Source organism: Suricata suricatta, chromosome 12 (genome assembly GCF_006229205.1).
Source record: "Suricata suricatta isolate VVHF042 chromosome 12, meerkat_22Aug2017_6uvM2_HiC, whole genome shotgun sequence".
Taxonomy (NCBI): Eukaryota; Metazoa; Chordata; class Mammalia; order Carnivora; family Herpestidae; genus Suricata; species Suricata suricatta.
The window spans coordinates 5,599,469-5,622,077 of NC_043711.1; the positions used below are offsets into that span (position 1 = coordinate 5,599,469).

A 22,609-nucleotide genomic window follows, 5' to 3' on the forward strand; every position below is an offset into this window, starting at 1 on the left:
GGATGGGGGCCCACATCCGCACGGTTTCCTGTTTTTCCCTTGAAGTGAGCAGAGCGGGTGCATCGGTGCTGCAGAGGGGAAGAGGGAGGGGTCCGTCGCGTGACAAGGTTACTGCAGCCCCGAGGAGGGGGGTTGAGATTTCACCCCCAAAGCAGCCTCCTGTCTGAGCTGAGTTCCGCAGGAGCCGTGGAACCCTCTGGAAGGACACGGTGGAGACGGTGGGCAGCCGTGTGGACTGGGGCTGGGCACCTGGGCTGCAGATCTTTCAGAAGCTCAGAAACCCCAGACCGCAGCCCCGTCCTGTCCTCAATTCGACCCCTCCTACCCCGTCCTGCGTCTTCACTGCAACCCAGCAGCCTTCTTCCCAAACTTTCTCCTCTTCCTTCCTGTGTCCTCGGCCCCACTGCCCATCCGAGACTGAGACCGGGCGATTTTTACAGCATCTCCCGAGTCCCCGCTCCTCAACCTCACCCGTCTCTGCTCACACCCTTCCCTTCATCCCCACAGCCGCCCAAGACACCTCCTCTGGCGCCTGGGCCAGGTGACAGCTCCCCAATGTCCCCACCCCCACCTGGCCCCATGACGACACTCAGATCCCCCCCCAGGGCTCCCGCTGCCTTCTGTCTGCCCAGCACCCCCCCCCCGTGACCTCTCTCGGGTACCCACCTGACAACCCTCTTCCCTACTCCCAGTGACGTCCCCTGTCACTTGGCAAACCATGTCGTGGGTTCAAGTCCCCACACTTAGTCCAGATCAAGGTTGAGAGGGACAGGTGGGGACCCCAATGAACAGCCTCTGCCCAACAGTCATTCAGTCAGTAGAAATGTACGGAGGGCCACCCCTCCCTGCTGGAAACGCAGTGTGACACACGAGGCAGCACCGGCCTTCTGCCCTGGGGTGTGAAGGCCAGGGGACATGTGGGGCCAGGCCCCTCCCCATCTGGTGGGTGGCCCAGATCGGTCCTGGCTGGAAAGTGGGATATAGGGGCTCAGGTGGGCATCTTCCAGAGCAAGAGGCAGAGCGTCAAGCCCGGAGGAAGGAGACAGCTCTTCTGGGCATGGGAGTTCGACATGGGGGGGTCCCCCAAACAAGAATGGAAAGAGGGTTAAGGGTCAGAGGACACATTACAGGGGGGAAGGGCAGGGTGAGAGGTGGCAGGAAGTCCCCATAAATATAAGGCTAGGTGCATGTTGGTCAGGGCTGCAGACTTGGGGCCCACGCTGCCTGGGTTCAAATCCCAGCTCTGCCATTTACAAGCTGTGTAACTTTGGCCAAGTTACTTAACCTCTCTGTGCTCCACATTCTTCACCAAGAAGGGGGCATTAAGAACAAAAGCATCTGCCTCATAAAGTTCGAACACTCAATGTGCTGACGCACCTGGGACACCGCGAACTGTCCCCTCCCACCCCCGCCTCGCACTCACTGCCATTAAATTCAGCAATACAACAGAATTGTTACTATTTGACCAGAATGTTATCTCGTGGATCTTTGTGTTTCTTCCCTACCTCCCGGCTCCCTCTTTGTTCATCCCTCTCTCTCTCTCTCTCTCTCTCAGTCCCTCTCCCTCCTCCCCTCTTCCCTGCCACTGTGACATACTGACCCAGCCACTTTAGTTCCATCCTGACTCTCCTACTTACTTCCCTCAGCACTCTGGGAATGCGGGTTAGCGTCTCTGAGGCTCAGTTTTGCTCACCTGAGTAATGGAGCTAAAAATAGCACGGACTTTACCGGGTGGTGGGGAGCGTCATGCGTGTAACACGGGTCACCAGGTGGCGAGCCCATAATTAGGTCTGTGAAAATAGAAGCCGTGGGTGGGCCCGCTTTCAGAAGAAAACCATCTCTCCAGGGCCCGGCACCTCTCCGCCGCCCGCGGCCCGCCGCCCTCTCCAATCCGCCCCTGCGGACAGCGCCGCGGCCACAACTCATGTGAGTGTGTGATACGGGCGAGGGTGTGGGTGTGCGACTGCCTGTCTGTGTGTGAATGTGCGAGCACAAACGTGGCCCTCTGTGCGTGTGCGTGTGGCGGGGCCAGTGGCGGGAAGTGGACATTGAAGGTTCCCTGGAAGAAGTGGCCTCCGGACTGAGTCTCAAGGGAGAGAAGCGGGGTGGGCAGCGGGCAGCATGGACAGAATCGGCAGACGCGCGGGGTCCTGGGTCGAGGACGGTGAAGCCAGGGCCTGGCGGTGACTGAGAACAGCTGAGCTTCGTGGGTGCCCCGGGGGCTGATCACAGGGGGCTCCGATGGCACATGTCCTGGGTTCAAGTCCCCATCCTACCGTTGTGTGCCATGGATCAATTACTTACCTTCTCAGGGCCTCAGTTTCCCCAGCTCCCCGCCGGTAGGTTTACCGAGCACCTGCTGTGTGTCGCGGCCTCGCTCACCCATCGTTTGTCATCCGGTGGGGTTGGCACTGTCACCCTTAGTTCAGAGATGAGCAAACTTAAGTCGCTTGTCCTGGGAGAAGCTGGGACTCAGCCCCCAGTGTGTCCAGCTTGGGCTCAGGCAGGTTTGGCTCCGGGATGGTGACGCCTCTTCCGTGATGGCACCAGGTCCAGTTTGAGCCGCCGCGGATCAGAGCCTGGTCACCTCACATCTCCTGCTCCCCGAGGCGCAGAGAGGGGGAGCAAATTGCCCACAGTCAGAAAGCCAGAGAGGCAGCTTGGAGCCGAACCCACACTCTTTGGCACATAACAGGTGCTTTCAAGTCCAGAGACTCTGGGGCGCCTGCGTGGCTCAGCTGGTTAAGTGTCTGACTCTCGATTTCGGCTCAGGTCATGATCTCACAGTTTGTGAGCTTGAGCCCCGCGTCAGGCTCTGTGCTGGCAGCCTGGGGCCTGCTTGGGATCCCCTCTCCCTCTCCCTCTGTCCCTCCCTGCTCGCTCCCTCTCTCTCTCTCAAAATAAATAAATTTAATTTTTTTAAAAAGTCAAGAGACTTTGAAGATGCCTTGGACACATTGCAGAGGAGGAAGCTGAGGTCTGGTGACAGGGTTTCTGCACCGCCCAGCAAGACCCGGCATACAGCAGGTGCCCGATAAATGTTTAGGATCTGAAGACCGACTGTGCGTGTGCGGCACCTTGCTGAAACACTCCCATATGTCATCATCTCATTTGATCCTACCATGACCTCGTGAGTTGGGTACAATCATCGCTCCCATTTTATAGAGGGGAAACTGAGGCTCAGGAAGGTTGAGTCCCAAGCCAAGTTGGCCTGGCAGCAATAGCAACGCTGATGATGATATTTTTTGGTGCCATGAACTAGACCTTGACGGAAGCACTTGACACATTCAGGAAGAGCACATCACCCCCCGACGGTGTAGGTAATATTGGCATTTTGTGGATGAGGAAATTGGCATCGAGGTTCAATCATTTGCTGCACTTATGAGCCACCTGCTGCATACCTCGCATGTGTTGGCTCTGGGGCGCCCCCACCTGGTATCAGGCCTGTGACCCTCCACACACCAGGTGCATCTCCCAGTGAAATGCCACCTTGACTCCTGGTCATGGACGATGGTCACCGAGTTCCTCAAGCCCCAGATGCTGTCCTGTGCCGGCAGCCAGAGCCTGACCTCTAACCTTAATGCTCCTTAGAACCCAGATCCCGGCCAGAGCGGCGACGTTACCCGTTAAGTGGGCTGCCTTGGCAGGTGGTGAGCAGCCCGTCACTGGGAGAATCCAAGCAAGGCTGCCATGGAGGAGCATGTCTACTCAGGTGAGGGGACTCTCTGGAGCTGACCCTGGCCTCCTACCTTTCAGCCAGGAGAGGAGAGCGGTTCCTGGGTCTCTCTCTGGGAAGAAGGCCCGGCAAGGGGTGAGGGGGAGGTGAGCCCTGACTGGCCTCCTGGGCACAGAGCCAAGCAGGAGAGGGAAGCCTCAGGCCCCTCCCTGCCCTGACTCAACGCCCTCCAACAACAACAAAAAAAACGGCTCCAACTCGGGTGCTGGGAACCCGGTAGATTTGGAAGCCAAGTAGAACGGGGACTCAGAGCAAGTGGAATTTAGCAAGATGAATCCTCACAGCCAGGGTGAGGAGAAGGGGCCCGGACCCACGGTGGGGCATCAAGGTAGAGTCTTGGGGGGCCCCAGGGATTGTGGCGAGGCTCCGGGGCGGTGGGGCTGACATCCAGGGAAAGGGCTGGGGAAGAGCTCGGATATGGAGGAAAAACTGAGACCCAGGATCCTGTGTTTGGGGACGGGGCGCAGGGTCGAGGAAAGCCATGGGCTGAGGGGCTGGAGGTCTCGGGAGGACCCAGTCTTCTGGGCCTGAGCCTGCAGATCTGGCATTGGTGGGTGAGAAGAGGGTCCCAGTGAGAGCTGGGTGGCAGCCGGCCCTCTGACGAGGGGCCCACGGAGGAAGCGTCTCAGCTCCTGGCCCGCGGCTGCCTTTCTGGACAGCGGCCTGGCCCCAAGTCAGGCTCGCTGCCCGCCGGGGTGTGGGCAGAAGGGCTGCACGGGTGGAGGGACGGATGCAGAGATGCAGCGAGGGACGAAGTCGGGGTGGGGGCACTGGTGGGACACGAAAGGGGAGGTGTGCGGAGGAGGCTGGGGGTCCACTGAGATCCACGGCTCTAGCGTGGGCTCTGGCAGGCTCCCAGGACTCAGGGGCTGGGGGTGATGGGGAGACAGGACAGCCCAGGCTTGAGCTCACCCCTTGGCGTGCCCCCTCTCAACTCCCCGCAGAGTTCCCGAACCTTCCCGAAAGGCAGCGGCGGTGCTGTGGGCAGGGGACGTGGATGGCACTGTTGGGGCTGGTGACCATCATGCTATGGGCCGGGCTGCTGACCTTGCTTCTCTTCTGGCGTGAGGACACCCCCAGCCCCATGCAGCCCCTTTCTTGCGTTCCCTCCCAGAACCCCACTTTCAGATGCTGGAACATCACACCCTTCCGAGTCCAATGCCCCCATCATCGTGCCCCCCACCTTGTCCCCAGCAGCCCCCTCCAGAGCCCCTTCTTCCCCCCCTGAGGGCTCCCCACCCCATCCAGCATCTCTGTCTCCCACCCTTCCTGCACCTCCCGGGGGGTGTATACCCAAGGGCTCCCTCCCCAGGGGGCAGGTGGGGCCGTGTGGGTGGGGGCACCTGAAAACCTGTCTTCTCCCCCCCTCTTGGCTCCCCCCCCCAGACTGGGACGCTGTGAAGAATCTAAAACAGCTGGAAGAAACCGCTGCCCAGAATGGTATGGGGGGGAGGTGGGGGGGGCGGAGGGCTGGGGAGGCAGGTCCGGGGACTCCCATCCTGCTTCTGCCCACTGGCCACTGTGGGACGTGGGAGATCTGGGCTCCAGTGCCCCCCACTAGGAAGTGGGGGTCAGCCTGCAGCTCCCCCTCCCCTTGGGGTGAAAACCCAGAACCTCTGGGAAAGGCAGGGACTCCATAGAGGGCCTGATGGGCTGTCACGCACAGGCTCCAGGCCTCAGTTTCCCCACCTGTAAAGTGGGCATCCTCCAGGGCTATCGAGGCAGAAACAAGCTGAGACTTGGGGGAAGCATTACACCTGCCTCCAGGGAGATTTCCAGAAACACTGGCTGCTTTTACATTTCATTCTGGGTGGGGGAAGGGTGTGCATGTTCCTTCCATTCTTGCCTGTGTCTTCCTGGGTGCCTTTGCCCCCACAATGAAAATGTGGCACTCGGGGACCAGGGAAGGGAGGGCCTTGGGGACGTGCCTTCCTGGTTCTTGAGGCCACATCTTTCCTGCGGCCCCAGTCTCTCGGGTTTCCAAGGACTTGGAAAGACAAAGAGGCGACCAGATGGCCCAGAAATCCCAGGGTGAGTGACGTCCGCTCAGGTCTAGGTGGAGGAGTGGGTGGGGGCTGGGGGGCTGGATTAACATGTGGACACAGTGCTCCAGGCCACCTGTGAATGGCAAAATGAGCAGGTGACCCTGAAACAGACACTAAGAGGACAAAGGGGCCAGTGGGGGAGCTGAGGGGGGCCTGGGGCGGCCCTGAGGACCTGCTTACCACTGAGCCCCCTCCCTGCACCCAGCCGCCCAGGTGTCACAGCACATGGAGAAAATCCAAGCTGAGCAGAAGAGAATGAAAGCTCAGGGTGAGAGATTGGTGGGGTCGGGGGTCCTAGAGCTGGGAGGGACCCTGAGGCTGGGGGCCGGGCTCGGGGACTCCCAGCCCTGACCCCAGCCCGTCCCCGTCAGACTCTGAGCTCTCCCGGAACCTGGATGGACTTCGTTCGGACCTGAGCAACCTCAAGTCCCAGAGTGAGCCTTGGGAGGGGTCAGGGTAGAGGGTGGAGGACAGGGATGGGGGGTGGGTGACAAGTTCGTCCCTGACCACCGTCCCCCACCCACTCACCCGAGGCTTGAATGAGAGAAGCGCAGCCTTGCATTCGTTGGAAAAGCTCCAGGAGGAGGTGGTGAAGCTGTGGGTAGAGCTACAAATGTCCAACGGTGAGTGTGCTTGTGCGCCCGTGCCCTGGGCGTCCTGGTGTGCGCGTATGACGGAGCAGGTGTGCAGGGATGTGCGGAAGAGGGGCGCTCGTGACAACGTGGACGCGTGTGTGCTTATGTGTGCGGCAGGGGCCGTGGGGGACACACGGCAGTATCTTTCTGAGTCCAGCTGCCTCTCTCCACGGACCTGGAGCGGACAGGGTGGGGGTGGGGGCCCCACACTTTTTTCCTCCTCCAGGTAGAAGCTTTCCTTTTACCGTCTCTGGGTTCACTTTGCCTCTCCCTCCTCTGCCCCTTGTGGCTCAAAGGAGGGTCATCATCATCCCTCCCAGAAGACTGTCTGACACAGTCAAGGGGCACCAGGGGGGGGTCCCCTCTGCAGCAATGGGGGCAATGCTGGTGGGGACCAGGGTTGGGCTGAGGGGTGGCCCCAGCAAGCTGCAGGCAGCGCAGACATCCAATCAGTGTGCCTTTAACCTAAGACAGGAACTTGGGTGCTCCTGTCCTGAAGCCCCCCCCACCCTCACCCCCACCCTTGATCTTTGACTTTCCACTTCTGGGAAGCCCCAGCTGCTCTACTTGGAGAAGAGAAGAGGAAGGCTCTGTGCTTGGCATGGAGCGCAGCCCCCTGGGACCTGCTGCGGCTGTGGGGATCCCAGCCAGGAACCCGGCTGTGGGCTCTCGGGGGAGGGCTCTGGACCACGCTCACGTGGGCGCATGGCCTCCCACTTCCTACCCAGTCCCTGGGGTGACCTGGGGTCCGAGCCCAGCTTCAGCACTGTCTCTCCGTGACAGCGTCGTGAGCAAGCAGGCTTTCCTCAAATGCCCAGAGATACCCACTTCCGGTTTTAATGTCCCCGCCCCCTGGGCCAATGGCCACATACTGGCCCATGTGTAAGAAACACTTCCAGCTCTGCTCCCCACAGAGGTTGGGGACCCTAGGTCCCTTTTTAAAAAATTCCACCAAAGTTCTGGAGCCCTCTCTGTGCGTCATTCCAAGAAAAGCTACTTTAAATCAAGAGTGAGTCAACCCAGTAACCTCCCATTGGGAGTCCGGGGTGGTGGTGACCGCGCCTAAGAGTTTCCTCGGGAGGGGGGCAAGAGGAGAGAAACCAAGGCGGCCCAAGGTCAAGGCCATGCAGACCCAGCCCTCCAGTACGCCCCTTCATAAACTACCAATCCCTCTAACTAGATGAAAATCATCTCGATTTCCCCCAATCTGATGAACACTGCTGCTTTTGGGGGTGCTGGGAGCAATGGCAAGCAGGGCCGTTCCTGGAGCTGTTGGTGGGGACAGTGCGCAGGGACACAATGCTGGCAACCATGGCCTCACCAGGTCGGCCCTGGTGATCAAGCCGTGCCTGGCGTGCGGTGTGGGCCAAGAAGATGGTGTCGCCGTGCTGGTGGCAGTGGAGAGGGGCTGCCGGCCATCCTGGGTCCCTGCGGCGATGATGGTGGGAATGACGGCGGCGGGTTCGTGGCCATGGTGTTGGCGGTTGACGTGTTTCTGACCGTGGACGTGTTTGTGGTGATGACTTGGGTGGTTGAGGTGCCACAGGCCACAGAGCTGGTGACGTGGTGATGCTGTGGGCCGCGGGTCTGTGTGTGAGGCTGGGGCTGGCAGAGGCCGAAGAGTCATTGAATACGACGGTTTCGGGGACAGGCATTCTGCACTGAGGGAGGTATTTGTGGTGATGCTTTGGGCAGCCGAGGTGCTCCCGCCGGGCAGCTGGTCTTGCTGGGAAGAAGGCACCCCGCAAGTCCTTGGTCTGCTTTCAGCCCGGATCCCAAGAGTGACTCCAGGACAGACGCTGCCACCCACTCTGCCTATTGTACCCACTGTGCCCTCCACGGTGTCTGCCACAGCGCCGGCCACGGTGCCCACCACAGTGCCAGCCACAGCATCCACCACGGTGCCCACCACGGTGCCAGTCACAGTGCCCACCACGGTGCCCGCCACGGCGCCCACCACGGCGTCGGTCACAGCACCAGCCACGGTGCCGGCCACGGTGCCCACCACGGTGCCCGCCACGGTGCCCACCACCGCCGCACCCCTGAGCCTCTCCTCCACCCCAGGCTCCACGTGTAACACGTGCCCCGAGAAGTGGGTCAACTTCCAGAGGAAGTGCTACTATTTCGGCGAGGGCCCCAAGAAGTGGATCCAGGCCCGGTTCACCTGCAGCAAACTGCAAGGGCGGCTGGTCAGCATCCACAGCCAGGAGGAGCAGGTGGGCGGGGCTCTGCAGAGGGCGTGGCCAGCGTGGCGGGCAGGGGCGAGCGGGTCCCCACCGTGACCTCTTGTATGGTGGCGGTGGGGAGGGGCAGGCACAGCCCCCCAGGCCCTCCAGTCCTGTCCTGCTCCCCAGGACTTCCTGGCCAAACGCGCCAACAGGAAGGGCACCTGGATTGGCCTCCGGGACCTGGACATGGAGGGGGAGTTCATCTGGATGGACGAGAACCCCCTGAACTACACGTGAGGCCCAGACTCAGGGAGGGGTGCCTCTCTGCAACTGGCGGGTGGAGGGGAGGGGGTGTGGGAAGTGGGTATTCCTGGGCTGCAGGGAGTTAGGGGCGGGAATCCGGGTGGGGGGGGTACCCAGGCTCCGAGGGAGGCGTCCAGGCCGAAGGCAGTAGGGCCCCTACCCCCTGCTCCATTCTCTGACCGCGAGTCTCTGCTGCAGCAACTGGCGGCTGGGGGAGCCCAACAACGGAGGCCAGGGCGAGGACTGCGTGATGATGCAGGGCTCCGGGCAGTGGAACGACGCCTTCTGTCACAGCCTGCTGGACGGCTGGGTGTGTGACCGGCTGGCCACTTGCTGACCGCCCCCCCCCCTTGGGGTTCACTGGGACGTCCTTGGAGACGCGGACGGCCCCCTGCCCGCCTGCCAGGTGCCCCCCCGCGCCGCCCCCCCCACAGCTCAGGCACACCAGCAGCCACGCCCCCAGCAGGGCCCCCAAGGACTCTCAACCACGGTCTGGATGCCTCTTCTGTGGCCAAGGTCCCAGCAACATTTTCTCCTGCCCAAGCGGAAGAAGGGCTGTTGACCCCTCCTCCCCGGCTCCTGCCAATGCCCCCGAGGGCCTGTCCCTTGCTCCTCAGCCCAGCAGGCTGTCCCCCACGGCCCTGCCTTCAAGGGCTCAGAGCACCCACCTCGACAACTTTCCAGGGAGCCTCGGACCCCTGTGTGCCTCCTTTGTCAGGGCCCCCCGCAGTCTGCTGGAGTCAGGACCACACCCCCACCCCACCCCGGGCCCCCCCAGATGCAGTCCCTGTGTCCTAGCACCCCAGGAGGAGGCCCCCCGCCTCAGGCAGCCAGGCTCTCCGCCCCCCGCCCAGGTCAATAAAATGGGGGCAAAGATGGCCCCAGTTCAGGAGCCTCTCTGGCTCCTGTCTCTGGATGTGGGAGGCCGGAGTTCCAGAACCTGGTGTCTGAGGCCGTCTTCGAGCATCCAGAACGGCTCCAGTGCCATTTGTACCTCCCCCACATTTCCCCCTTTGCTTTATTACAAGAAGCGTTTACTAGACAGCACTGGACATGAAGACTCTTGGAGCTCATGGAGCAGAGAACACCCTAGACTCCCAAAAATACTGCAGGGCAGGGCAGGAGGGCACAAGCCCACACGTGGGAAGTGCTCAGAATGGGCCTGGTACACAGAAGGCACTCAGTAAATGCTAGCGGGCCCATGGGTGGCCTGGTCACCCAGGTCCAGAGGTGTTGGTAAGACCCTGACACGGGTTTTGAAAGGCGCAGGTGGCACCAGCCTGTCAGTCCCCAAGGCCGAGGAGGGACGCGGGCCAGGACCACAGGACACCCCTTGTTAAACTCCTCGCCTACCCACCCTACCCCCACTTCCTGGCCTAGAAAAGGAAGAACCAGGGGCGCCTGGGCGGCTCAGTTGGTTAAGGGTCTGACTTCGGCTCAGGGCATGACCTCACAGTTCGTGGGTTCAGGCCCCGCATCGGGCTCTGCGCTGACAGCTCAGAGCCTGGAGCCTGCTTCCGATTCTGTCTCTCTCTCTCTCTCTCTCTCTCTCTCTCTCTCTGGCTCTCTGCCCCTCCCCGGCTTGCACTGTCTCTCTTTCTAAAAATAAATAAACATTAAAAAAGAAAAGGAAGAACCAGATGGGCTCATGTGATTCTCAGACCCCCTGGAGGGGAGCCCCTGAGGGGAGGACCATCCTGAACCACCTTGGAGCTGGGAGTCAAGGGCCCAGGCCAAGGGGACCGGGGAGGGCCCTACCCTGGCACCCAGCAGACTTGGGACCGGGAACGGGCAGGGGTAGAGCTAGCCCTCAAGCACCTGTTATCGAGCCATTGCTCACCCGATTTCTGCCTCCTCCAGACCCTTCCTTGGGCCTCAGGCCCATCCTTGCAGCCACCTGAGCTCTGCAACCGGGACGCCCAGCCCCTCTGCCGGTCACTCAGGCTGATGTTGGGATGACACTCACCACCAGTTCCCCTCACTGCCCCCTCCAAATCCCCAGGGAAAGCCACATGCAGAATCTGCTCATTTCTCACCCCTCCAGCAACCGCCTTGGTATAGCCCCTACCCTAGCTGGCCTCAATCTCTTCTTCACTGTCCTAAACCTTCCAGAAGTTTCCTTCTGGCTCAGAGGGGGAGAAAAACCCACAATCCTACAGGGTGCTTTGCAATTGCAGAATGCTGCAACTTGCCTGGCCTCCCCAGCTTCACCTACTCTCTCTCGTCCCCCCACCCCAGCACCTACGCCAGCCTCCTCACTGGCCTTTACACATTTAGGCTTGCTCTTACCTCAGGGCCTTTGCACATGCCCCTCCCTTGCTAGTTCCTCAGTGAGGACTCTCATGGGCTCCCCCTCCTTCCTGTTTAAAATGACACCCCTGACTCCGGATCCCTTTTACCCTTGATCTACTTTCTCACCACACAACCCTTTCCCTTCCAACCAAACGTGTCCTTCACTGATCTGTGTGCTCGCCTCCCCGGGGGCCGCCGTGTGAGCTTCAGGAGGGCAGGAGCTTTTGTTCTGTGCTGAGCTGGGACCCCAGCAGCTGACACAAAGTAGGTGTTCAATAAATAGCTGTTGAATAATGACTGTGTGTCCGTGGGCAAATGACCACTTCTCGCCAAACCTACTTTGTGGTCTGTTCTACGAGAGACCATCATGTCCGCCTGGCTCACCATGGGCTGGTGGGGAGTTTCTCTTCCTCACCGACCCCCCACCCCACCCCCCTGCCAACCTGTCTGGGGGCTTTGGTACTGCAGCGGAGACTTGATTTGCAGCCCAAGGCTGCCAGACCACAGCTGCCCTTTCTCATGGTGCACCCCCTCCCCATAGTTCGGTCTGGTCCGCACCTCCCTTGTCCACAAGTCAGTCCCTCCTCACTCTGGGCACGGAGAGACAGACCCTGGGTCTCTCCCAGCTTTCAGGCTCCCAGCATCCGGCCCTTGGGGACCAGCCCATCTCTCCCTTCCCTCCCCCCTCCCCCTTTGTCTCTGGCATCCTTCACTGCCAGGCCTCTGGATGGGGCTGGCTGGGCCATTCCTGCCTCCTGCCCTCTTGCTTCTGAAACCTGTCCCTCAGCCAGCAGGCCCTGGAAGCCACCTGGGGGACCTCAGGCTGCCAACCCCAAAGTCTCCACTTCCCTCTGAAATTGGGCTTCCCAGCCACCGTGCGCCCTGCCTCACTTCTCCTAGCCGGCGACTTCCGTCTCTGTGCTGACTCTCGGACCTGCCTCCGGGACTCCAGACCTCAAATCCTCCTTGGCCTCCTAGGCACTGACCCCTCACCCCAGATTCAGACGGCCACCCTGACCACCCCCTCCGCCAGCTCCCTTGGGGTCCCTTCCCTCCCTCATGCAACAGCCATCTCCTGACCATGGCCATGCCCTGTGCTCCACATAGTAGGTGCTCAGTAGTTTCATTCATGGTGTTGACATTCATCAGCCTCTTGGAGGTGGGCCGAAGCCCTCCCCGCTCACCACCGTTGCTGGAATAAGCGAACCTACCCCCCCACCAAACCCGGCGCCTCGGGTCTCCCCACCTCATGCCGACCTCCACAATGCACCCCAAAAAGCAAGGGAAAAGCTGTGTCCCTCCCGCCTTTAAACTCTCCATAAGCAGTGAGGGGACCCGGCCCAGAGCACCACCAAGTTCTCAGTCACATCACGCTTGCTGAAGTCCAGGAGGAGGGGGAGGGAGCCATTTGAACAAGTCTCCCCAGAAAAATCTGGCAGGATTTACCTTGGGGAGGAGTTCTCAGGAACCCAGTGAGCCCGGTGGGCAAAAGGGAAAGGTAGGGTTGCCTTAAGTGTCGGGTTTTACTTTTTAAACAAGGAACACATGGAACACGTGGCTGGCTGGGTACAGCAAGTGACTCTTGATCCTGATCAGGGTTGTGAGTTCAAGCCCCATGTTGGGTGTAGATGTCACTTAAAAGTAAAATGTTTTAAAAATCAACAAACAAAAAAACCCAAACAGGATGTGTCCACATAGGATCAGTATGAACTTCCTGATCTCGCCGGTGCCCAGAGGCCTCTGAGGCGAGCCCGTCCATTTCCCCAGGCCTTTGGGGCCGTAATTCTTAAGGTGCGGCCAGTTCCAGGGAACTTGTAGAAATGCAAATCCTCAGCCCACTCAGATCTGCAGAGTCGGAAACTGTGGGGGTGGGGCCCGGCCACCCCAGTTGGAGCAGAACTGTGCCCTAGACCACTGCTTCTCAAAATAGGGCACCCAGGGATCCCCCGGGGATCTTGCCAAAATGCACACTCCCACCTAGGAGGCCTGCCGTGGGCCTGAGTGTCTGCATTTCCACAACCTCCCAGGAGGCACCGGGGCGGCCGGTCCCGGATCGCACTTTGAGAAGCCAGGGTCTACAGCGGGGGTCAGCAAACAATCCCCCTCTGCCCGTTTTCTAGACACACAGCCACAGCCAATCCTTGACCTACTGCGGTCTACACCACAGAGCAGGGTGGCTGAACAGAGACTTCTAGGCATAAACTACTATCTGGTCCTTTGCAGAAGTGTGTCGGCCTCTGGTCTAATGGAGTCTGTCTTCACCCGATCCCTCCACCTCTCCAGCCTGGCCTCGAACTGCGATTCCAGTGGATCAGCACCCTCCCGCCTCCAGTCCCACCAGCAGCCTCTGCAGGATTCTCCCCACAGGCCCCTGGCCTGGCCCAGGCCCCATCTGGAAGCCCACCCCACACTGCAACCCCGCTGGGTCCCAAACAGGCCTGGGTCTCGGGCTCCCTCGCCCGCCTGAGGCAGGGACCTGGGTCCTGAGGCCCCCACACAAGACACAAGACACACTTGGGAAGGGGGTTCTCCGAATTCTTTATCTCCCGCGGGGTCAGCGGCCCTCCAGCGCCCGGTCCCGGGCTATGACGGCCTCCTCAAACTTGATCATGAGCGTGGTGCCCTTGTGCCAGTGCGCCGTGACCTTGGCCGGAAAGCCGCTGTGCGTGAGCACCGCCTCCACGATGCCCGCCGTGAAGCTGGCGCAGTTGAGCGTGCTGTTCTCCTTGGGCACGGAGATGTAGGTGTTGATGAGCGGTTCCCGCTCGATGATGTAGAAGGTTCGCGCGTCGTCGTTGGCCTGCTCCAGCTTGTCGGCCTCCTTGCCGAAGAGCGCCTTCCACACGGCGCCCTTGACGAAGAGCAGAGCCCCCAGCACCTTGGTTTCGCGCCGGGCACCCTTCTCGCGAGCCACCAGGGCATCGAGGACGCGGGCGCCCACCTGGCGGCCCAGCGCGGCCAGGCGCGCCTGCAGCTCGGCCACGGAGAAGACGCGGCTCTGGCAGTGCTGCACCAGCTCGGAGAAGAGCAGCGCGAAGGCGCTCAGGCTCACCTCCGTGCGCGGCCGCACCAGGGCGCGCTCCAGCAGCGCCGACTTCCCGCGCGTGAAGCGCGCCTCCATGCTGCCACCGCCCTGCGGGGACAAAGGGACCGTGGGTGCGGTGGCGTGGGGGTGGGGACGGGGGGCGGACAACGCGCTACCCTTTTTGTGTGCTCCATTGCTGACCTCCCACGTAGGAAAAGAAGAGGGGGGGCATCCACCGGCGCATAAAGCACACCCCCTCCGGGAAGCCAGGGAAGGAGAGCGGGGGAGGAGACAGGTCTAGGCCTTTGGGGGAAAGGGGAAGGTGGGAGGGCACAAGACGGGAATCAGAAGGGGGCGCCAGAAACCTCCTACGTGGAAAGGACCTCTGTGCCCCCTCTGCCACCTGTGGGAGCAACTAGAGAACCAGGGCATGGGGGAGGGGGCTTCAGAATCGGGCAGGGAGGGGACAAGGATGGGGGGGCCCCCTGAGAAGACTCGGGTACTGTTCCCGCAAGCGCTCCAGCAAAAACAACTGCAGATGAAGAGCACGTCCCCGACTCTCCCCTGCGGAAAGCCAGGGAAACGGGAGCGGCCAGTAGGTGCGTCAAGACGGATTGCCCCAGGGCGATTATGGCTTGGGGTACGAAAAGAGATGTGAGGGGCAAGCTAGGAGGAAATGGCTCTGGCGGCCCCCATGTGTCATGCATAAAGCACGCCTCCCCGAGACGTGGATGGGCCTGCGTCTGTAAGACTGGAGGGAAGCGCGCACATAAGGCTTTGGGAATCCGCCCCCCCCCCCATCTCCGCGCCCTCCAGAAAGGCAGCTGGCCAGTGGAAGACAAGGTGGAGGAGGCCGACAGTGAGACCCGAAGTTTGGGGGAGCCAGGAGGGGGCGCTGTGATCCTCCCATCCTAGCGCACCAAGCCGGTAGTCAGTGGGGGAACAGCCCGGGAGACGGCTGTTGGAGAAATCCCAGAGGGGGCGCTAAGATCTGCGCGGAGCGGAACTACGGTGGGGGGCAGGAGCGGATGGGGGGAATCCCAAGGGCGCTGAGACACCCTCCCCCCCCACCCTCGCCCGCTCAAGCGTGAAGCCGCAGCCAAGGATGGGGTCGAGACGAGGAGCGGAGAACCCCCTTCCCACTACCAGCGAAGGAGCCAGAGGCCGGCCGGGTCTGGGAATGGTGGGCCTGCCCCAACCAAGTCTGCGTGGGGGATGGGAAGGCCAGCGGGGGAGGGGGTCCAGGGGCTCCAAGACGCCGCCCAGGTGCGCAGCCGACTACATGAGGGCCCAGAGCGTGAGACCGGAGGGCTGTTGGGACGCCTCCACCGGGCTGTGATGGGGGCTAGTAAGCTAGGCCGCGGAAAGGCGGGGGCCCCAAGCCCCCCACGCCGGCGTGAACCCGGCAGAGGGCCGGGGAGGGGGCCCACCCTCCTCAAGGACTCCCTTGCGTGGGCCGAAGCGGACGGACCGGGGATCGCGGGCGCGGAGACCTAAACCCGGGATCCCCGGGCCCAGGGGCGGCGGGGCGGTCCCGAAACCGGCGAGGCCCGACGCGGGTAGGGGTCGCGGGCGGGGTCTCACCAGGGTACTGCGGCCTTCCTTCGGCCGAGCTGCTTTACGGCGCCGTAAAAGGCTTTAAGTGCGCAGACGCTGCGGCGACTGGCTCGTGGGCGGAGCGCGCGCGCTCACGGAGATGCCAGAGAGCGTCCGCCAGGGGGCGCGCGAGTCCGGGGCACCCGACTGAGGGGTGTGGCCCTGAGGCCACGCGTGGGCCGGCTTGGGTTGGCCCGCGCTCAGGCACACTGAACGGCTGGCTACCGGCTCAAGGGCACACATTTCACGATGGGCCCATGTCTCTGTCTCAGGGACACATGTGTGCCCTTGGGCATACGTCTATTTGGCCTGTGCCTGGGGGACACATTCTTTGGTCTTAGAGACACATGTATATCCTCGGGCCTATGTTCTCTTAGGGACACACGTCTGCCCGTGTGCACATGTCCACCTGTCTTAGGGACAAATGTTTGCCTATGGACACATGTTCTCTTAGGGGACATACGTCTATGAGCCGGGGCACAGTGCACTTACGGGCATGCGCACTCATGAATACATGCTCAGTGGGCATATACACTCGTGAATAGTTAAACCCATGGGGACATGCTTAAGGGTTCAACTATATCTGTGGGCCCTACACTTAGGGAGACCTTGTTAATTTTTTTTGTGTGGAATATTTAATTTTTGTTTTTTTAAGAGAGAAAGAGAGCACGTGAGTGGGGGAGAGGGAGAGAGAGAGAGAGAGAGAGAGAGAGAAAGGAAGGAAGGAAGGAAGAAAAAAGGTAATGAACTAAAGGGGAAATCCTTCCATGGATTCATATATCAAGTCACTGCAATGTACACTTCAGATATCTTATAATTGTATATGTTGCTTATACCCCAACAAAGCTGAAGTTTAAAAAAGGGGGGGAATACCCTGTTTTAGGGCCATGTCTAATTTCACTGTGTTCAGCACAACGGTCACTTTCAGAGCGGAGTCTGGGTATCAGAGTCTTTCTAGCAGGTTCGAATGCATCCTAGAATGTTACATCCTTGAAGGCAGGAACTTTGTTGTCTTAGGCATTACTGTTTCCCCAGTCCTCGGAGCAGGGCCTGGCTCGCAGCTGACCCTTCACATCTACTGAGAAAGGGCAGGAGGGAGGGAGGAATGATTGACTTCCCTCCAGGACCCTCTCCAAGCTGTGTTGAGCCAGGTTCTCGGTTGAGCCAGCCTTCTAAGGAACAGCCCCAGAACCTTCTGGGCGCAACGAATCTTTGACAAGGACACCCCCCCTTCCTAGCCCAACCACAAATACCAGCGAGCAGATGCCTGCTATGTAGGAATGTCCACTCTGGCCTCTGTGGCTTTCAGACCCACATTTTTCACTGTCTGTTGGCCACCACCAGCGGGAGGAAGTGGAGACAGGCTTCATATGACTTGGCGTCACCCAATCCCTTCCCTCTCCCACGTACACCACAGTTAGCTGAGTAGACTTGTGTCCAGAGGGCATTTCCCTCCTCCTCCTTCCCCACCAAGAAAAGTCCTCCCATCCTTACCTCCCATTGCTACCTGAACCCCATTCAGCCTTTCCAGGCAGAATCAAAAGTCAGCAACTGGATTTCTTAGCGAAGGCTTCTCTGACAATGCGCCTCTCACATCGTCCCCCACCACAGCCTCCAGCGTGGAAACCAAAGTCAGGAGGGAGGTCGGGTGGGGGAGGGGGAGTGGCAATTTTTTTTCTAATGCTTATTTTTGAGAGAGAGAGATAGAGCGTGAGTGGGGGAGAGGCAGAGAGTGAGGAGACACAGACTCGGAAGCAGCTCCAGGCTCTGAGCTGTCAGCACAGAGCCCGCCTCGGGGCTCGAACCCACAAACTGGGAGACCTTGCCTGAGCTGAAGTCGGACACTTAACCAACTGAGCCACCCAGGCGCCCCATCTGGGGAGACATTGTGTATCTCGGGCCACAAGCCCTGTTGCGCACACAGTCTCAGGGACAGAGACTTACTCCCTGGGTACAAGTTCATGGGCACAAAAGGACCCATTCAGGGCATTCATGCTCACACACTCTCGTGCCCCCAGGGTTCCTGGTTATCACGGCCAGGTGCTCAGTGTGTGACTTTCTTCATCCCTCAACATTTGCAGACCCTCCCCAAGCAGGTCCCCAAACCCGCCCCCCCACATGCTCCGAGTAACAGATCTGAAAGCCACATTCGTTTCCGTTGGCCTTTTATCTTCACAAATCACAAAACACGAGTGCAGAAACCAGTGGATGCATGTGTGCGCCTGCTCCGAGCACCCTCGGTGACACAATCATCACACACTGACACATGCCTGTTCACACCAACACAGGTAGTGACAGGGCACACGCTGCGACCCCCATAATCACAGCGAGGTATGCGGTGCTCACACACACACACACACACACACACACACGCAGCCCCGTGACACATTCATACACGACGCACCCCAGGACACTCACACGTGCTCACGATGCCACACGTGTCACCAACAGCCGCGCTCACACTGACACACGCCTGCGGCCCTTGCTGACACAGCCGCCCACTGTTTCGTGTGTTGTTCGTGTCACACCAGGATGCACACAGGCGGCCGTCTTCCCTGGGCGGGGCAGCCCCGTCGCCAAGCTGCAGCCAGGCTGTCGTGTCTTCTCAGTTACTGAGGTGTGGGGTCTGGGCAGGATGGAGGCCAAGGTCAGGCAGACCCCGTCCCCCAGGGGAGAGCCAAGGCCAGATCCGTGGCTCCCTCCTCACCCACCTCCCCAGCCGAACTTACTTGGGAGTGGCATCCTCTCCAGTACCCTGGAGATCTCCTGTAACTTATTCTTGATGTGGCTTATGTCTGGGGACAGGGAGATGGGAGAAAATTGGTGTGGGGCCTCGGAAAAGGCCCTCGCCTTTATTGGAAGCCTCCTCCCTGCCCGCCCCCACCACCAGCCTGGGATGCTGCAGAGCCCATGTACTTGGTGTCCCCAGCCTCATATAAATATCCACACCCAGAGGGTGACATCCATTGCCTCCCCCAAACTGCACGCACTGGGAGGGCGAGACCCCCGCTGTCCCCTCCCCCAACTCCCCAGCACCCAGCCTAAGACAAATTCCGCCCAATAAAGTCTGCGAGGGCACCTGTTGAAAGCATCCTCCCTGTCTCCTGGACATTTCTCTTGACCGTGTCAATCTCCTTCTTGGCCTCCTTGATGAGCCCCTGGACGCTGTGCCAGCCCTGTCTCTGCTTCTCCTGACACTCTTGCCCGGAGATGGAGGCTGAGGCAAGAAGCAGACAGGTCTGCATCACCACGGCCCTCGTTCCCCCTCCCCGGCCCCCAGGGGCCTCCCCCAGGCCCCACTCTTACCATTCTGGAACTCCTCTTTCAAGACCAGCAGCTCCCGGGACACCTCAGAATCTGTTTAGGAGGAGGGGCGGGGAGGCAGGAAAACCCTTGAAGCGTCCCCAGTGGTGCTGTCCTGGGAACAAGGGTGGGGGAAGGGAGAAGAAGGGAGAAGGGAAACAGGGTGGAAACGCTGGGCCTCCCCCACCTCCCGAGGACCCCCTCACCCTGCCCCAGCCCCCTCCTCACCCATCAAACCACAACAAAAGAGAAAATGAAGCCAAAAACCCTACTCACTCTTCACCAGGACCAAGGCCAAGAGAACGATGCAGGACAGGGCGAAGAGAATGTACAGGCTCAGAATGGCTCTGCACAGCCAAGCGGGGACCTGGGCAGAGTCCGGGGCCGGCCGAGACCAGGCTGGGACTGGGGCAGAGGCAGGACGGGTGACCCAGGGCCCAACACCGCCACTCAGACCATCGGCACCAACTCTCACACCATCAGAGCTCTGTCACCTGCTCCCACTCTTGCCAGTACCGCAGCCGCTGTGACCCCCAGCATGCACCGTGACCACGGCCACTGGTGGCTGTCCCTAGTTCTGTCATCATCATGTCCCTCCCTTACCAGCACACACAATGTCGGCAGTAGCCGTCACTGATACCCATCCACCTCAGTGCCTGTCCCCAGTAACACGTCTCTTGTCTAGGTGGCCCCTTCCTGATCCGCTACATGGTCACCTCCCCACCATCAACATCACCCAAACTGGCACCAACACTTCCACCAACACCAGCACCGCTTACATCATCATTGCCACCTGCAAAGCTACCCCCACCACTGTAACACACAAGCCTCGAGGCCACCACGCCCCACACCAGTGCCCCAGCCCTCCACAGGGTGCCCCTTGTCCCCGGGATGTCCTACCGTGGGCCCCTCCCGAGGCTGCGCGGTGTGGGCTGGCAGGCGGCTGCTTGGCCCGATTCTTGGGTGGTGAATGGCTGCCCCGTGATTGGTCCTGGTGTCTGAAGGTCAAGGTGATATTCTCATAGTCACGGTGTGGACCTGTGGGCGGGTCAGGGAGAATGGGAACCTGCCTGGAGCTCTGGGGCAGGGGTGGGGTTCCAAGGGTGGCTCAGCAATCTTGGCTCAACCAAACCCCTGCAGACAACAGATTTCTGGGGATAAAAGAGAAGGAGTGAGGAAATGAGACCTGCTTCCCGGTTAGGTGGATAGGGCATATGTGAGCGTTTGGGGGACACAGGTAGGGGAAGGAGTCCTGTGACCCGCCTCTCAGCCCCTTACCTCTTCCATCCCAATCTCTCCCTCCTGACCTCTCCCCTCCCCACCTTGAGGTGCCTAACCTTCCTCATCGGCTGGGGCCCTCTGTTTCTTGTCTTTGAAGCCTGCTGCTTGCATCTTGACCTCCTGATTCATGTAGATTTCCTCAGATCCCGTGGTTCCCAGTCTACCAATTTGCCCACACACACCCCACCCACCGGAAGGTGTCGCGGCAGATGAGGAAATCTCCCGCTTGAGGGTGGGGGGAGGAGGCAGTCAGCCTGGGGCATCCTCCCTCCCCACCCAGATCAAGAAGATCTGAGGAGCGGCTAAAATGAACAAAGCAAGAGACTCTAGATGCTGGCGAGGGTGTGGAGAGACGGGCACCCTCCTGCACTGTTGGTGGGAATGTAAACTGGTGCAGCCGCTCTGGAAAACAGTGTGGAGGTTCCTCAAAAAACTATCAGGAGAACTCCCCCATGACCCAGCAATAGCCCTGCTAGGGATTTACCCAGGGGATACAGAAGTGCTGATGCATAGGGGCACATGTATCCCAGTGTTCATAGCGGCACTTTCAACAATAGCCAAATCATGGAAAGAGCCTAAATGTCCATCACCTGATGAATGGATCAAGAAGATGTGGTATATATACACAATGGAGTACTACATGGCAATGAGAAAGAATGAAATATGGCCATTTGTAGGAAAGTGGATGGACCTCGAGGGTGTCATGCTAAGCGGAATAAGTCAGGCAGAGAAGGATAGATACCATATGTTTGCACTCATAGGTCTAACAGACCAGGAGAAACCGAATGGAGGACCAGGGGAAGGGGAAGGGGGAAAGAGAGTTGGGGAGAGAGAGAGACGCAAAACCTGAGAGACTATTGAATACTGAAATGAACTGAGGGTTGAAGGGGGAGGGGGAGGAGGAAAGAGGTGGTGGTGATGGAGGAGGGCACTTGTGGGGCAGAGCACTGGGTGTTGTATGGAAACCAATTTGACAATAAACTATTAAAAAAAGAAAGAAAAAAAAAAGAAGATCTGAGGAATCCAGAGGTCTCATGGAGGGCCCAGCAGAGAAGCCCATAGACCCAGAGACACGATCGAAGGGTCAGGAATCCACAGCAGTCATCATATTGCAATATATGATTGTAAAATCCCCACCTGTAACGCCTAGAGCTTACACAATGTTAGATGTCAATTAGGCTCAAGATAAATACATTTTAAACCTGTTAAAAGATGATCAGGAAGTTTACAGGAAGCTGTGTGTGTGTCTACCGGAATGAACGGTGTCCCCTGCCCGTCCCGAGAGAAAATCTGGGGCACCTGGGATTCCCACCTTTTAGGTTTGGGGCGGCCGGGCTTGGAAGCAGGCTTCCTGGGGCTCCCGCCTCTTCCTCCCCTCTGCCCCAGGCCCACTCCTCAGCTCCACCCCAAGAATCCTACTTCTTCAAGGCCCCCTGGACGAAAGGAACGGATGTGGGGCATGAGGACCCATTACTGGAGCCCCACCCACACCTGGGACTGAGGCCAGACCCAGGCCTTGACCTAACCCTGGACGTGGTGTCCCCTCTCCCTGGGTCCCCAGACAGAGAATAACTGGAAACACTCACTCTCACCCACACATCTGCTCACCTACCCACACTCACACACCCCCCCGAGTACCGTTACACACCTGCTCATGTATTCGGCTGGCTTTCTCATTGGCATGCCTGGACACGTGCTTCCCCTGGAGAAATATCATTATCATGCATCCACGTGGTGGCACTGTCTAGAGGTCTTAAAGCCCTCTTTGTCTGTGGTCTGGAAGCCTGAAGATAAAAATAAGAGAAAGTGTACAAGGAATTTTCTCTTTAAGTTTAGAGCAGTGCCTTCTGGTAGGAATTTAATGTAAACCATATCTTCAATTTAACATTTTCTAGCAGCCACGTTAAAAAGATAAAAAGACAGACTAAAGTAATTTTAATAACATTTTATTTAACATGGTATACCTAAAATATTATCACTTCTGCATGGAGAACATACTTAAAAATTATTGAGATGTGTTTGGTTTTTGGTTCTGAGACCTTTCGGTTTTTGGCTTCGAAACCTTTTTTTTTTTTTGGTATTAAACTCTTGAAAACAAACATGTGATGTATTTACACTCAAGGCACATTTCCAGTGTTTGATGGCTGCCTATTGGACAGCGCTGGTCTAGGCTATTGATGAAGTTTTGGGGTGATGGAAGTTCATGGAGTCCAGAGCTGACAGCC

At 59.3% G+C, this 22,609-nt stretch overlaps 3 protein-coding genes across 9 annotated transcripts; 1 reads left to right on the forward strand and 2 right to left on the reverse strand.

The window, feature by feature from the left end:
- Positions 1–1,665: 1,665 nt before the first annotated feature.
- Positions 1,666–10,353, forward strand: FCER2 (Fc fragment of IgE receptor II). Of its 6 annotated transcripts, XM_029918404.1 has the most exons (13): positions 1,666–1,926; positions 2,551–2,695; positions 2,928–3,130; positions 3,592–3,712; positions 4,681–4,800; positions 5,123–5,176; positions 5,705–5,767; positions 5,987–6,049; positions 6,153–6,215; positions 6,315–6,404; positions 8,184–8,632; positions 8,771–8,877; positions 9,086–10,353. In XM_029918404.1, the coding sequence occupies exons 4-13, from the start codon at positions 3,691–3,693 to the stop codon at positions 9,222–9,224; spliced, it is 1,170 nt and encodes a 389-aa protein (XP_029774264.1). In that variant the 5' UTR covers positions 1,666–1,926; positions 2,551–2,695; positions 2,928–3,130; positions 3,592–3,690; the 3' UTR covers positions 9,225–10,353. The 6 variants fall into 6 exon arrangements, with proteins under 6 accessions (XP_029774264.1, XP_029774263.1, XP_029774262.1 ...); XM_029918403.1 differs by lacking the exon at positions 2,551–2,695; XM_029918402.1 differs by lacking the exons at positions 2,551–2,695; positions 2,928–3,130.
- Positions 10,354–13,697: 3,344 nt separating this feature from the next.
- Positions 13,698–15,894, reverse strand: TRAPPC5 (trafficking protein particle complex 5). 2 transcript variants are annotated; one of them, XM_029917082.1, is made up of 2 exons: positions 15,789–15,894; positions 13,698–14,312 (listed from the first exon to the last, which is right to left on the reverse strand). In XM_029917082.1, exon 2 carries the CDS (start codon positions 14,298–14,300, stop codon positions 13,734–13,736), a length of 567 nt encoding a protein of 188 aa, XP_029772942.1. In that variant the 5' UTR covers positions 14,301–14,312; positions 15,789–15,894; the 3' UTR covers positions 13,698–13,733. The 2 variants fall into 2 exon arrangements, with proteins under 2 accessions (XP_029772942.1, XP_029772943.1); XM_029917083.1 differs by lacking the exon at positions 15,789–15,894 and adding an exon at positions 15,676–15,753.
- Positions 15,895–17,948: 2,054 nt separating this feature from the next.
- Positions 17,949–22,101, reverse strand: MCEMP1 (mast cell expressed membrane protein 1). Its single transcript, XM_029916510.1, has 8 exons — positions 22,033–22,101; positions 20,441–20,609; positions 20,004–20,141; positions 19,380–19,508; positions 19,107–19,157; positions 18,880–19,017; positions 18,530–18,595; positions 17,949–18,426 (listed from the first exon to the last, which is right to left on the reverse strand). Exons 1-8 carry the CDS (start codon positions 22,099–22,101, stop codon positions 18,410–18,412), a joined length of 777 nt encoding a protein of 258 aa, XP_029772370.1. The 3' UTR covers positions 17,949–18,409.
- Between the last annotated feature and the right edge of the window lie 508 nt (positions 22,102–22,609).

Bases quoted from the DNA above. Each gene is read 5' to 3' on its own strand.
- FCER2 (XM_029918401.1), top strand. From the start codon at position 4,007: ATGAATCCTCACAGCCAGGGTGAGGAGAAGGGGCCCGGACCCACGGTG. The intron at 5,177-5,704 runs GTATGGGGGGGA...CTGCGGCCCCAG, and splicing joins AGAAACCGCTGCCCAGAATG to TCTCTCGGGTTTCCAAGGAC. The intron at 6,405-8,183 runs GTGAGTGTGCTT...GTCTGCTTTCAG, and splicing joins AGAGCTACAAATGTCCAACG to CCCGGATCCCAAGAGTGACT.
- TRAPPC5 (XM_029917082.1), bottom strand. From the start codon at position 14,300: ATGGAGGCGCGCTTCACGCGCGGGAAGTCGGCGCTGCTGGAGCGCGCC.
- MCEMP1 (XM_029916510.1), bottom strand. From the start codon at position 22,101: ATGATATTTCTCCAGGGGAAGCACGTGTCCAGGCATGCCAATGAGAAA. The intron at 19,509-20,003 runs GTAGGACATCCC...CCTCTGCCCCAG, and splicing joins AGCCTCGGGAGGGGCCCACG to TCCCAGCCTGGTCTCGGCCG. The intron at 18,596-18,879 runs GTGCCCTCGCAG...CCCTGTCCCCAG, and splicing joins AGGGAGGATGCTTTCAACAG to ACATAAGCCACATCAAGAAT.